Here is a 15,609-nt window from a genome sequence, read left to right as displayed (position 1 = left end):
TAGGTTTAAGGAGCCATAAATAGCCTTTAACTAGTACTAGCATATTGTATGCTCAGAGCACTAGATTTAAGAGACAGTTTAGCCTACTATTATGACACTGCTGTTCCAATCCATCAATCCAGATGTTTTTTTTAAGAGAATGTCTGGGTTAGGGTTAGGGTTATGTAGTTATGCCGCAGCCTTCTCGCTGCTCAAATTGGCTGTATAACGGGAGCTAATGAAGGAAAGAACTTCCTTTCCCAAAAAAGCACAAAAACATGCTTTTAGAAATTCCAAACATTCTAGTGTAGTGAGTCTTCTGGAGACTGTTTTTAACTATTTAACACTATTGGGTCAGACTGTCACAGTCACAAAGAAACTACAGATTGTGCTTAACAGTGTTGCCATGTGGATGTGTGTGTATATCCAAAACTATACTGAATTGTAAAACTGTCCTATAAGTAGGTACATGAGTGTGTGTGTGTGTGTGTGTGTGTGTGTGTGTGTGTGTGTGTGTGTGTGTGTGTGTGTGTGTCTCTATACTTACCCAAGACACCACACGGCCATTGAAACAGGGCAGTTTGGCATTATCATCAGATATTTCTTCCTTCACCACCCTGAGAGGGGGGGGAGAGAGAATTGATTTACTCAATTATACAAAAGCCTATATGAAAGGCAAAAACACGCAACTATTACTCAACTATAGAAAAAACGGTAAAACAGTTAAGAAGCATTTGCTTCGGGGCAAGTTCACTAGGCAAAGGGCCATTCTTGTCATTCTACTGATGGTCAAAACATTGTGCTTTGTATAAGGGTGTGTCCCCCACTGAAATACACCGGACATCTTACTAACTGGACTATCTCAAAAAGGAAAGTCACATTTTCATAAATATATTACAAATGCAATGCTGAGACAAGTCACTTTACTTTGCTGTGGCACAACCTAGAACTTCTTAAAGAAGTTACGCAGTAACATTTTAGATAATAGTTCACGCCATTTCAGGATGAATAACCATGGTGTCTTTGTAGGATCTCTCTCTCTCTCAGTTGAATAGGCAATCAATAATGGACTCATTCAGACAGGATACAATGGCTACCACCATTCTCCACCAATCATAATTGACAGGGTCCATTCACACACTAACAAGGCAAGGGTTTGTGCACAACACATCCATTTTCCTAGCTAGTTGCTAACTTGCTAATCACAACAACAACTAAAAAAAGGTTTTAGTAGAAGGCGATAATAGGGAGAAGGTTTTTCCATCTATCAGTGGCCCCGGGCCCGAGCTAGATTACTCTTCCTGCAACGAATGATGGATCACATGCTTAGTATTCAAATGTATTGATTGTAAGTCGCTTTGGAATAAGGCGTCTGCTAAATGCCACAAATGTAAAAATGTAAACAACAACAGGAGGACAGGACCCCAAATCAAGGGCCAACTTTAACTTTTACTACCTAGGCATCGACTGTCTGAGACTTTTCATGCTTACCCAAAATCATCATCCATAGACTTGAAGAAGAACTTGCAGTTGGGTTTCTTCAGGACATTTTTGAAGTCTGCCAGAGTGACCCTGTCCGCAGGCACAGCCAACTTCACCAGGTAGGGGGTCTCCTGGTCGTCCAGGTGATAGATGATCTTGGTCTCCCCCATCGTTGGGCTTCTTCTGCTGGGGGGTGAGGCAGAGGGGAAGGGTAGAGAGGCTGAGCTACACTACATCAAGCCTGGTAGGGGCCTGGTAGTCTCCCTCTAGGGGGGTGGTAGACTCTCTCTTGGGGCCTGGTAGACTCCTGATAGACTCCCTCTTGGGGCCTGGTTATAGACTCCCTCTTGGGGCCTGGTAGACTCCTGGTAGACTCCCTCTGGGGGCCTGGTTAGACCTCCTCTTGGGGCCTGGTAGAGTCCCTCTTGGGGCTGGTAGACTCCCTCTAGGGGCCCTGGGCTCCCTCCCCCCCCGTGGTGCCTCTCTGCTGACTCCCCCTGGCTCCTCTGCTAGCTGACGTTAGCTTAGCCAGCTAGCTTGTTGTTCTCTTGATTTTTTCCCCCCCTGGCCAACAAGCTTCGCTTATTCCGCTTGTTATTAATGTTATAAAGTCACTCTAGTTTTCCACGGAGGGTCCAAACCATCCGACGAGTTGATAATCCCCCTGGTTGTTTTCAGTTTGAAGTTAAGCGTCTTTGAAGAAACGATTGAACCATTCGTTTTTTTTTTTGCTTTGCAGTGGTGCAGCTCTGTGTGTGTCAGGAGAAATGCAGTCTTCAAAACAGTGACGAGAACAGAAAGTGCGCCCTCTACAGGAGAGGAGGGGGAGGAGAGAACAGAAAGTGCGCCCTCTACAGGAGAGGAGGGGAGGTGACGCGCTTTGTTTCATACCATCAATGTGAATGTTCATGTCCTGACCAGAAATAACCTCTAACTAACTGTGAGAATGAACTATTCTTTTTTTGAAATTTTATTTTTTATTTTCAATGATCATTGGTTACAACAATCGTCATTACATTCAACATATCACAATCAACTCAGTTCCTATGACCAAAGTCTTTTTTTCTTTTTTATATTAAGTAAAGTAAAGCAAAAACAGAGAATGAACTATTATTATTATTATTATGGCTTAAATATCGTATTTTGCTCATGGAAATGTAGCTATCCCCCCCCCCCCTCTTCATTTTAGTTTTATGGTTTTATGATTTCTTGGTTTCTTGGTTTCACCACGTCCTCAAAATTGTATCATTGATGAAAAAAAAAAATGTATAGAAAATCTATTGCAAATCTGTGTCAGCACCTAATATAATAATGTAACCTTAAAATGCTCATTATGTATCTATTCTTCTTGTTGTTATTTGAAAATATCTGTATGTTTTCAATGTGTTTCAAATGGTTTCTTTGCTTGCTTTTTTTGTTTGTTGTATGCTGTTTACAAATTGTTCCCTAGTAACCAGTTTGTATTTTGTTTACTACAACAACAACAACAACAACAAAAAACGTTTATTTAAACAATAAATGTATATATATATATATACACAGTCATTCTTCATTAAGCCGTTCCAGTGCTTTGGGCTTTATGCTTGCGTATTTTCCCAGCTGAAGGGTGACTTTGCTGTCCAAAAGATGAAGCCTCTTCTGGAGGTTCAGGGGCTAGATGAGAGAGGAAGTACGAAACAATTAAGAGGTTATTTTGTGTGGGTTATACTGAGTGGTTAGTCGAATGTATCGATTGCAAGTCGCTTTGGAATAAGGCGTCTGCTAAATGCCAAACATGTAAATGTAGCAGTATAGAACTGGTAGCAAAGAGAGCGCATTGTTGTGTAATCATATAAGAATGTGTTCTGCAGGCCTCTTGTAGTTTTCTAGCTGTATAGGCTATATGCAGCACTCGAGTTTAGGGGGGATGGCATTGATTGATTGATTGATTGAAAACTTTATTAGAAGATTTGCAGAAGTAGGTACATGAAAGTACATATTACATACAAGGTCAACTAACAGGATAAAAACCCAAGAAAGCCACTGGCTTATTTCAATTGGGGTCCTTGATTCTCAATTCATCGTTACATGTAAGACAGACAAAAAAGCTAGTACTATCTACAAGATAATACAGACAAATAACTATTACTATCTACAAGATAAACACACATCCATCATGGGAAGAACAATACAACAAAACATAAGGTATGTACAGCGGGTAGGACAGGTGGGGACATACACCACAGGTGGGGGCGGGGGACAAAACACAAAGTATGTACAGTGGGTAGTTCGGGTCTTTTAATCTGATTTTTGATTTAGAGGGTCCAGTTACGGATTGCAGCCTCCTGTAAATGTTTTTTGAGAGTGGTTTTGAAGGTGGGCAGTGTTTTGCACTCCTTTAAGATTATAGGAAGGGCGTTCCACATTTTTACTGCATAGTTTGCAAACGAGAAACCCCTTGTTTGTGGTGCAACGCGGTTGAACGTGGTTCGTGGAGCTTCCTCTGGTGTTGTATGTGTGGACGTTGTTCACTTTTTGGAAGTATGTTGACAGGTACTTGGGTGTCTTTGTGGTGTAGCGTATCTTGAAGACCAGGCCCAGTGCAAGCTGCTGCACTCTGTCAACTACTCGTAGCCAATCAAGGCTCAAAAAATGAGCAGCGGTTAGATGTGTCCTAGGGTTGAGGCCTAGCAGAAGCCTAACCAGTTTATTTTGGGCTGTCTGGAGTCTTGTTTTATGGGCCTTTGTGGTTCTATAGTACCATGATGTTACGGCATAGTCGAAGTGACATTGAATGAGAGCTCCTGATAGGGTCCTCAGTGTGTTTTTACTGACAAGTGAGGATATCCTGTACAAGAATCTAGTTCTATGGTTCACTTTTTTGATTACTTTTGCTGCCATTTTATCTCCGGAAAGATTTGCCTCTAAGATGGAGCCCAGGTATGTAATATCCTCTTTTCTTGTGATATTAATGTTACCCACTTTTAGCATCCCCCCCCTGAAATAAAAACGGTCATAATCATCCCCCTTCTATAACACTGACATCCCCCCTTTATGTCATTTTATCAATGAACGTGGTATTACTGCTATTTCAACATTTAGTTTTGCGCATATTGAGTAAAACACTGTTAACACATGCAATGACATTTTTACCAAGTCACTGACACTGAAGTCACTGACGCTGTGGGGATGCCCCCTCCCCAGGGGGGTTGAGACACTTCCAGGCCATGTCTGCATCAAACCAATGCAAACCAACTGCTGTTGAGGTTGTCTATTGTTCCACATGACTCATTGACCCATTTCATTTGAAATCCTCAATAAAAACATCAATAATCACCACAAAAATAGCATCATGATTTGTATCCCACCACAATCTACACATGGCGGCATAGAGGGCTTTTCCTGCAGGTAAAAGAAAACTTGTCAAGAAAACGTTAATGATTGGACATGGACATGAACACTTTGCTCGGCTGCCCTCGAACAGGCGGTTCAGGACCATGTTCGCAAGGACAAACAGACTGAAGCTCAGCTTCTACCCCAGGGCCATTCAGGCCCTGAACACAGCAAAGACCTAGGTTCTAGGCCCTGGACAATCTAGACAAATTGATGGCAGCTACTAGATTGAAATCAAGTGTAATACTGAAACACAAATGTGTACATTTCAAACCTGCAAACTGCGACACTTTAAATGAATGTGCAATAACACTATGTGCAATATGACAACCCTAGGATACATAAGGTTCAGAGAATAGGAAATGTTACAATAGGTATAGCATAGCATAGAGTACAGCACAGTGTTTTATTTGTATAGTATAGTATAGTGGATCGTGTACATAGCCTTTATTTATGTAAACCAGCTCTTTTCCCTTCTTGTTTTTAGTTTTTTTTCCTAGCACCAGGGGAGCCCCCCCTCCCAAATTTCGTTGTTTGGTACCTGTACTATATCAATGACAATAAAGACCATTCATTCATTCATTCATTCATGAAGTGTCTCCCACAATTAAGGCGGTTGCTGCCCCCTGCAGCCCGTCAGAAGTAACTGCTTGGCTGAACAGCGCCTCAATCGAACCTCGATATTGCGACTCTCAAAAATCTAATGCAGCAGAAATATTTTGAGCATATCAGACATTACCGCCTCATCCAACATGTATTAAAAAGCCCTAAACAGCGCTGATCGGAAAGTGTCATTTCAAATACGGTCAGTGGCAACTTGCCAGACTCTCAGCACAGCCTTTGAAAATAATAATAACAACAACAACAACAAACATTTTCCCATAGCATATCTTTAATACTGACGGTTTGCATTCTGTAATTTTTGCATTTTTGAGTTCGACAGAGTAAGTCTGAATGTGAATGAATTGTTTGGAAACTGTCTTCAAGTGATACCTGTTCAATCATTGTTTACATAATAGCCTAGGCATGAGTAGGCTAAAGGTGGACAATAAACAGATACAGATCTTTTGTTTTGGTATTAACATGAAAACTGAAACAATAAATAAGGTACATCGTTAAATTAAATAAATCTCTCAAATCACTACGTGCTCAGAAAAAAGAATGCAGTACTCAATACAGTAGTAGTCAAGCATAATCTAACAATATCCTGATATTAAAAACATATCAGTATTGACTCGTCTTACTGCTTCATCAGCATATGACTTCATTTGCATTTCCTGTTTCAACTGTGTTTAGTCTTCAAATCTGTTTCTAATTGTGATGGTGTATGAACAGTTTGTGAGCTTAGAATTATAAGGTTCTATCTCCGTTTAGGGCAGTTCAGAGATATTGAGCGTCAACGTTTTTACATTCCATTATGTTTTGTGAGATGGAACCTTTGTATTTTATTCATTACTAACTCAAAAATGTCAACATTTTAAAAATAACACCACACAGGCATTAATAAACACCTAATGGATCAGATTATGTAAAAAACTAAATTTTGACAAAAATGGAGATAGAACCTTATAATTCTAACGTCACGACGAGTTGCACCTCCCAGTCCTGGTTTTCAAGGCATCAGAACCTGTGTGCATAGAACTCCACAGATCATTGACAAGCATGGCAAGACTACACACGTTCGATACAGGTCCATTGTACAGTAATTTTGCATCCATCTCAATTTCACTGTAAAAGAGGGAAATGGCTGGAGCTAGGCCTGGGTATATAGGCTGATCAGATTCCTTATATTACCAAAGTCAAAGCATCTATATAGGCTGATGTGTAAGGATTATTTCTCCACAAAGATAAGTCTCAAAAGTGCATTTCAGTTTTTCAGGAGTTTGTTTTCCTGTTACAGTAGTGTATGTGTAAAATAATAATTAATTATAAATAATAATAATAATAATAATACATTAATGTGGTATAGCGCCTTTATTAGTACACAAAGACACTCCATTCCATGGAGAGAACCATGAATGAAACAAACAACAATAAAAAATAGTCCGATTAAAAGCAAGTTTAAAAAGATGGGTTTTGATGGATCGTTTGAGAGTGTGTTCCAAAGAATGGGGTTCAGCAGGAGAAAGACTGGTCCCCCCCAGTAAACGACTCAACTTACATTCCCTGCAAGCTACGTAAACCTTGGGCCAAATCCAAATGTACTTACCGTTCGTTAGCTACCACTCAGATTTACTTTTGCTCCCAAAATTACAGTTATATATGTTTACATTCTGCAGTTGAGATATGGACTTTCATAGGGTATATTCCCTCCCAGGAAAAGTGTACAGTATCATGACGAGTCCCTTCACAAACTTGTTTGTGACCTCATGCCTTTTTTACTCCTTGGCCTTGCTCTTGAACTTGACCACCATGACGGTGATGTTGTCGGGGCAACCGCGGTAGAAGGACTGCAGGACGATGCTTTTGGCGCCGTAGTGCGGCTCGTCCAAGCGCTCGCGGACGAAGCGCACCGCCTCCTCGTTGCTGAAGGCGTCCCACAGCCCGTCAGAGGCCAGGATCATAAACTCAGGCTGCAGCTTGTCCAAGTCAAAAGTCAACACGTCCGGGTCCGGGATGACCACGTTGAGGTTCTTGAGCGGGTAGTCCCCCAGGGAGCGCGACATGGCCAGGATGCCCTGCACACGCCACGAGCCATTGAAGCTGATGAAGCCCCCTGGAGGTAGTGGAGGAAATAAAGTACATTATACAACAGTTAATTCCGACCAAGTAATTTGATTGGAAAGAGGCATTCCATGAGTGCTGATATACAGTATAACAGCACTGGGACTGTTAGACTGGATAACTATATGTATCAATCCGCCGCACAGATGTTCTACTAAATGACCGTTAATTAGACTACATTGTTTGTGTTCAGGTTACTAGGCAACAGTCCATTTGAAGTTCAGTTGCGGAACTATTTTGTGTTTATTTTTATTCAGTATAACACACTCCCTCTCGTGTGATATTGCTTAATTGCAAGTCAATTAAATCAAACTACAGTGCTGCTTGAAAGTATGTGAACCCCTTGTGCAATTATATATTTTTTTGTTCGTTTTTTACCATGAAATCTTCATGCATAGTAGTAGAAAAACTAAATTATAAAGAAATTAGCGCAGGTCAAAAATAAGTGACCCTCTTCGGTCAATAGCTTGTGGCGCCTCCGTTAGCAGCGAGTCTGGTAGAGTCTAAGTACATGTGTTACGGTACATGTGGGAAAACTAGGGTTAGGGTTAGGGGTAGGGTTAGGATTAGGGTTAGACATGCCAGCATGTACCAAGTCGACGTAGCACCTAACCCTAGTTTTCCCACATGTACCGTAACACATGCACTCCTAAAGACGGCCAACAGATGACGACTCAAGTCTGCAATTTCATGGTCTTCAATTTGAAATGTATTTCTGTGATACATGAAGCCATTTGATCTTCTTAAGCTTAGGAAATTAGCCTAGATAAAATGTTGCCAGAAAATAGTAAGATAAATATTTGTTTCTGCACACTCTAAAAGACACAAAGATTTGTGTGACTCCATTGACAACATTTTGGTTTCCAATTAATGTCTCTACAACATCCCTATTCAGTTGTTAAGTCGTGACGTGTTTCCGGGTCCACGTTGTCTGAGGCACTCTCTTCGAAATGCCTCAGTAATAATAATAATTCATTATATTTATATAGCGCTTTTCCGAGGCTCAAAGACGCTGACAAATATGGGAAAAAACGGGGCTCCTCGTTGTATGAATAGATCCGAGTCTAAAAAACGATTGAACTGTCATTCTACCGCTGTAGTACACTGGTACTCTGGTGCAGGGAATTTCTGGTTTGGACCCGGAAATTGCTAAACGTCAGACTTAACATCCGAATACCCTGAGTAGTAGGTAACATAGACACGGCTGTTCTAGTGTCAACTGTCACTTAGATCCAACTGTCACTTTCAAATGAACCTCAAGATTCCTGTATACAGTATACCCTGCTATTGAGCTGCATGCTGCTGTGCTCACCTGCCCTCTTGATCCTCTTGCGCTCCTTGAGCTGGTAGGGCTTGTGGTCGTGTGACAGGGCCACCGCGTTCCCATCCTTGTCACACAGCACACCCCGCGAGTCGCCAACATTGGCCACAGTCAGCTCCCTGTCTGACAGCAGTGCTACCAGACATGTGGTGCCTGAAGAAGGAGAGAGAGGGGGGTTGATAAGTCGTGACGTTAGAATTATAAGGTTCTATCTCCATTTTTGTCAAAATTGAGTTTTCTACATAATCTGATCCATTAGGTGTTTATTAATGCCTGTGTGGTGTTATTTTAAAAATGTTGACATTTTTGAGTTAGTCATTCATAAAATACAAAGGTTCCATCTCACAAAACATAATGGAATGTAAAAACTTTGACGCTCAATATCTCTGAACTACCCTCTAGACGGAGATAGAACCTTATCATTCTAAGCTCACAAAGTGGGTGAGTTCTATAAATTGACACTTGGGAGAAATAAAAAATTGCTGTGCAAACAGTATCGTATCGCTACCAAAGGGAAAACATTTTGGTTTTTGTTTTGAATTTAAAGCCTCTGTGTGTGGGTGAGATTTTTTGCATGAAGACAGTCCTTGCCCAAAACAAAGCCGGTTTCTCTCGTGTTTTGGTCCATAAAAGCTTATTTTCCTTGCACAACACATGGGGTGGCGGCTGGTGTAAGCAGCAAGTCTGGATATGGTCTTTAAACCTTATCACGTCAATTTTATTCACCTCAAGGGGCCTGTTTCCTTAGGCCTGTTATGAATACAAATGTTCCAGTAACTCTTCACCTGAAAAATGTGACCCTGTCTTTAACTCCTCTTCATCATCAGTGCCCTGATGCCCTTTTTAACCATTGAAACCTAACCTGCTTCATCGTGAGAGGCGGAGAGCTTCTCCAGCATCTCCCGGTCCACGGCGAGGATGCGCTGCTCCAGGACGCTGGGGTAGGAGAGGACGCTCTCTCTCTTCTCCCGGTCGTAGGAGAGCAGCTGCTGCCTTAGAGACTCCGGCAGGTGGGCCTTCACATAGTCAGCCGCAGCCTAGAGAGAGAGAGAGAGAGAGAGAGAGAGAGAGAGAGAGAGAGAGAGAGAGAGAGAGAGAGAATTTCATTACTATCTAGTTAGTTAGTACATGAAGAAAGACTGTCTCAGAGCCTGGACTGGAAACATTTGCTGCAATATAGCTGTGTAACGAGTTCAATAATAATAATAATAATAATAACTTTAATTTATATAGCGCCTTTCAAAAACCCAAGGACACTGTACAAAGGGGATGAAACGGACAGACAAAACAGAAAACAAACAAAGCAAAAACTTAAACAATGACTAGGGGCCAAAGGCCTTGGAGAACAGATGGGTTTTGAGGGCCAGTTTGAAGGAGTCCAGGGTGCGGATCACTCTGGGGAGTATGCACAGAGGGAGCCGGACACCAGGGATATATGGGTTAAGGGTGCAGCCAGTTTATTTTACCGCCCTTCGCGGATGCACTTTCCGCACTCAAAAATAATAATCACGTTCTGTAAAAGTCTCAATAATAATGCCTCTCCGCCAGGGAAAGACAAACACATTACGCCCCCATCCCCTTCACCAACAGTCCTGCAGCGCCCTCTGCAGGCCAGACGCAGCATTGCTCCCCCACAAGCTGCAACCTCTTTAGCAAATCAGAGTATTCTTCTTCCTAAAATCAAGTTGTAAAGTGTCCTAATTAGACATGGTGATACTGTGAATCACAGTTTGTGTGTTTTATTTGTTAATTTATGATTTATTTATTGCCTCTGAGAGCAGGGTCTCTTTTTCAAGCGTGCCCTGCTTATAAAATATAGCACTATTATTTACATCAACAAGAGTTTAAATAAGTCTCCCAAGGGCCAAGGGTCTGCTCAACAATTGTCTTCCGCATTCTATCGATGAAATAGGTAGGAGCATGCACGTGCAGGAAATCTGGTATTCCTCTGAGCCTCTTCCTCCAATTCATTCATGAGTGGGAATTCCAATTCATAAGAATTAACCGCCTTGCCAGTAGTCGTAGTAGTAGAGTCAAAAATGGCACTAATTTCTGAACATATTTGGGCAGAGATAACTCGGCTGGCAAGACTCCAAACATAACAACAATTGGGGAGGGTTCAATGGGGACAGAGGTGACCTTGGACGAAGTGTCAAAAACAGTGATTTCTTGCAGATGATCCATGGCTGCCTTTATGAATGTCGGCACACATCGAAAAATAGATTAGGCCTATTCGTTCATAGCACCGATTATTCGAATATGAAAAAATGTAGTTATGCACATCCCTACTACCCATTTCAACTGTCAGAAACATCCTCAGAAAATGGAAAGTAAATGGAACAATTGAAGTCAAGGCAAGATCTGGAAGACCAAGAAAATGTTCAGATAGAACAGGCCTGAGATCTGGTGAGAAATGCTCAGATGAACCCACACATCACTGCAAAAGACCTGCAAAAGCGAATAGCAGACACCGGTCTAGTTGTTCACAGGACAACAATACAGTGTACCTTAAACAACAAAGACCTACATGGCAGAGTTGCCAGAAAGAAGCCTTTCCTATGACCTCAACACAAAATTAAGCGTCTGAAGTATGCAAAAGAAAACCTTGAGAAACCTGAAGCCTATTGGAACAATGTGCTTTGGACTGACGAAACCAAAATGTCACTTTTTGGCCACAACCAAAGAAGGTATGTTTGGAGCAAAAATGGTGAAGCCTTTGTAGAGATGAACACCTTGCCAACTGTTAAGCATGGAGGTGGATCCATTATGCTTTAGGGTTGTGTAGCAGCTGGGGGCACAGGCAATATTGTGCGGGTGGAAGGAAGAATGGATTTCACCAAATATCAAGACATTAGATTTATGTAAACCAGCTCCTTCCCTTCTTGTGATTTTTTTTTTAAAGTTTTTTTTTTTCCCTTTCCCAACACCAGGGGAGCCACCCCTCCTAAATTTCGTTGTTTGGTACCTGTACTGTAGCAATGACAATAAAGTCCATTCATTCATTCATTCTAGAGGCTAATGTTCAAAGGTCAGTCCAGAAATTGAAGTTGAAGAGATGTTGGGTCGACCCGAGGCCTACCTCAAAATCAACCATGAACCTCCAGGAATGACGGATGAAGGTTTTGGAATGGCCATCACAGTCCCCAGACTTCAATATTATTGAAAATCTGTGGAGAGATCTCAAACATGCCGTGCATGCAAGAAGGCCGAAGAATATTTCTGAGCTAGAGGTGTTCTCCTGGGAAGAATGGGGAAAAAATGGGGGGAAATTCTGAAAACAAGAATTGAAAATCTCTTAGCTGGCTACAGGAAGCGTTTGCAAGCTGTTATAGTTGCCCGAGGAGGAATTAAAAAGTGCTAGATGACAGGGTTCCCAAACTTTTGCACAAGGCCTTTTTGCTTCTTTTCACTTAGATATTAATTGTAAAAGGCATTTTGACTAGGGGTGCCCAAATGTTTGCACGGGTCCCACTGTACTTCTAGTGTCTTAATATAGGACAAGGCACACTGCAAACACAGGAGTGGCAGATGGCTCCTCAGACGTGGCCTGTACCGTGGGAATGAGCTCACTCTCTACACAGCAGGATGGGGGGGAAAAAAGAAAAAACCTTCACACCCAACAACACACAAATACTCAATATTAGCATAGGCCAACTGTTTCCATGTCTTTCAATGTCCAATTGCCATGTCTTTCAGTTGGATAACATCCATTGTAGGCTATAGCTGTGATCTTTTTTGTTTTATTAACACACAAAGCACAGCTACTAGGCCATGCCAAGAGCTTTCAAAATAATTCAAATGTGGTAATTCAATTTCACTTAGAGAAATAAGCCTACTCCTGTTTGAGTGCAAGCTGAGTGGAACACAAGGGTGTGGTTCTACCTCACCTAACCCCCCCTGCCCAAAATGATGCTGATGGTGGTTCGTTTTAATGTCTCTAGTTGTCTCTAAAAGGGTTTGGAGACAACTAGAGCAAATAACATGCAGTCTGTCTGTAGAACTATGAATTTAAAGGGTAGGCCCTTCAACCCCCTGCTTACATACCTCACCGCCGTGACCGTCAAATATCCCGAATATTGACGGGTGGCTCTTGTTCATGATATCGGTGAGCACCTCAAAGCGGTCCTCCATGTGGTCCCGCCGCCCCTGGATGGAGTACACGGCCACATTGTTGTTCTTGAACTCCCAGGTCTTGGAGAACTCCGCGTCTAGGACATTGAGGCCCCCCAGCCTCTCGTTCTGCAGGATCTCCGCCACCTTCCCCTTCACCATCTTCACGGCGTCCCGGCTGGACTTCACGATGGTCTTCACCTAGGATATGTATAGCATAGCATAGCACAGTGTTTTATTTGTATAGTATAGTATAGTGGATAGTGTATATAGCCTTTATTTATGTAAACCAGCTCTTTTCCCTTCTTGTTTTTAGTATTAAAAAAATCCTAGCACCAGGGGAGCCCCCCCTCCCAAATCGTGAGCTTAGAATGATAAGGTTCTATCTCCGTTTATAATTATAAGGTTCTATCTCCGTTTAGAATGATAAGGTTCTATCTCCGTTTAGGGCAGTTCAGAGATATTGAGCCTCAAAGTTTTTACATTCCATTATGTTTTGTGAGATGGAACCTTTGTATTTTATGAATTACTAACTCAAAAATGTCAACATTTTAAAAATAACACCACACAGGCATCAATAAACACCTAATGGATCAGATTATGTAAAAAACTAAATTTTGACAAAAATGGAGATAGAACCTTATAATTCTAACGTCACGAAATGTCGTTGTATGGTACCTGTACTGTATTAATGACAATAAAGACCATTCATTCATTCATCCATTCATTCATTCATTCATTCATTCATTCATTCATTCATTCATTCATTCATTCATTCATTCACCTCGTCCGTGTGAAAGAAGTAGCTCCACAGGGCCAGGCTGATGCACAGCAGGAACAATGTCTCCGGCCTGAGGAGGAAATAGCGCATGATGCGACCCAAGAGAGACAACAGCGTCATGGTGTCTCCTATCATCACACGCAACAACGAAAAACTGCTGACGGTTGCTGCTCTCCTATTAGTGCAATAATTCACCTACTCCATCAGCCGTTCAATGGAATAAATAAAAATAAACATCGTCCACTAAAAAATTGCTGTTGATTGAGATAACCAAAATCTGTATGGTTGTCATTTAAATGTCACACAATCGAACGGGGCACAGCATGGGGGGAGCTGGCGGGATAAAAAAGCGCATGTACCGTTATTGACTTATTATAAGCCCCCTAAAATAAAAAGCTTGAAAGACAAATGAAACTGTCGCAGCCCTGCCCTGGCAGAACAGCTGCAGATCAGATGGATCCAAACGACAAAAACACAAACACGCTGTGAACCCGCAGTCGTATTCAGCCCATTGTAAGCTACATGCATTAACGAGGTTAGTTAGACCAACCGGAATGTTACGATTACAGTAGACTAGTTGTCAGTGTCACTGACTTAGGCTAAGCGAGTTTGGTGCGCCTCTTTTTCCGTCGACCCCGTTTCTTATTATAGGGAAATGCGCCTGTCCAGCCCCGTTCTCCCCCCGCATCAACAACCACATCCTCCTCCACAGCCACCGGGAGAACCGAGCCTGACACTGCGCAACTGCAGAGCTTTCCTATGATGGCTCATCATCACACACACCATTTGATCACACACCAAGTCGAGCTCGTCTCAGGGCAATGATTCATCCGAGACTGTAGTGGTATCATGGAGAAATGTCTTGTCATAGGCATACATACTGTATTTAATCTCTTTCCTTCCTCTCTTTTCTCCTCCTCAATAAGGCCAATTTTGGTTAAGGCGCATAGCCCCATTCTTAATTTCTGCCATTAGGCCTACTATGAATGAATGAATGGTCTTTATTGTCATTAATACAGTACAGGTACCATACAACGAAATTTAGGAGGGGGGGCTCCCCTGGTGCTTGGATTTTTTTTCTTTACTAAAAACAAGAAGGGAAAAGAGCTGGTTAACATAAATAAAGGCTATATACACTATCCACTATACTATACTACTATACTATACAAATAAAACACTGTGCTGTACTCTATGCTATGCTATAAATATCCTAACATTTCCTATCTCTGAACCTTCTGTACACGAGGGGTGTCATATTGCAAATAGTATTATTGCACATTTATTTAAAGCGTCGCAGTTTGCAGGTTTGAAATGTTCACAGTTGTATTTCAGTATTGCACTTGATTACAATCTAGTAGCTGCCATCAAATTGTCTAGATTGTCCAGGGCCTAGAACCTAGGTCTTTGCTGTGTTCAGGGCCTGAATGGCCCTAGGGTAGAAGCTGAGCTATATGGCGATAGTTATTGCAATCACTTTCAATGTGTTTTTTTAGTAGGCCTATCATGTATTATTATTGTAATTAGAGAGGCCTATAGTGAAACATGTTATTTTTTATTAAGCATGTTATATTTTTGGAATACCCAATCCAGTGCCTAACTAAATTATTATAGTGATAAAGTTTAAGTGTTTTTGAAAAATCATTAGGATAAATAAAGTGGATTTGCTTTTCCTGATGGCTGAAAAACTAGACCTAGTGTTCTCAGTATCATTAAGGCCATCGCGCTGGAACAACACATCTACTCACTACACTTGGTACTGACACTATGGACCTTTCTCAATTGTTAGAAACCTGATTCTTTGCGTTTTTCTGTCCTCCACTCACTTCTTCTTCTCAAAAAG

General features: G+C 41.6%; 2 protein-coding genes across 2 annotated transcripts in view; both read right to left on the bottom strand.

The window, feature by feature from the left end:
* Positions 1-1,847, bottom strand: part of LOC308168348 (segment polarity protein dishevelled homolog DVL-3-like) — a 15,628-nt gene extending 13,781 nt beyond the window's left edge. Inside the window, exons 1-2 of the mRNA XM_080542908.1 lie at positions 1,471-1,847; positions 527-596 (exon numbers count right to left, since the gene is read on the bottom strand). Coding sequence (XP_080399034.1) covers positions 527-596; positions 1,471-1,631 — 231 coding nt within the window. The 5' untranslated portion in view covers positions 1,632-1,847. The remainder of the gene's footprint in view (positions 1-526; positions 597-1,470) is intronic.
* A 5,364-nt stretch (positions 1,848-7,211) lies between these two features.
* Positions 7,212-13,904, bottom strand: ppm1la (protein phosphatase, Mg2+/Mn2+ dependent, 1La; the record flags this gene model as incomplete). Its single annotated transcript, XM_080543170.1, has 5 exons — positions 7,212-7,549; positions 8,870-9,031; positions 9,741-9,915; positions 12,923-13,189; positions 13,773-13,904. The coding sequence occupies 5 exons, from the start codon at positions 13,902-13,904 to the stop codon at positions 7,212-7,214; spliced, it is 1,074 nt and encodes a 357-aa protein (XP_080399296.1).
* Between the last annotated feature and the right edge of the window lie 1,705 nt (positions 13,905-15,609).

The sequence above is a fragment of the Nansenia antarctica genome (genome assembly GCF_963989245.1).
Source record: "Nansenia antarctica genome assembly, chromosome: 12".
Classification (NCBI taxonomy): domain Eukaryota; kingdom Metazoa; phylum Chordata; class Actinopteri; order Argentiniformes; family Microstomatidae; genus Nansenia; species Nansenia antarctica.
Note: the sequence above shows the minus strand (reverse complement) of the source record. Positions and strands in the feature narration are given on the sequence as shown.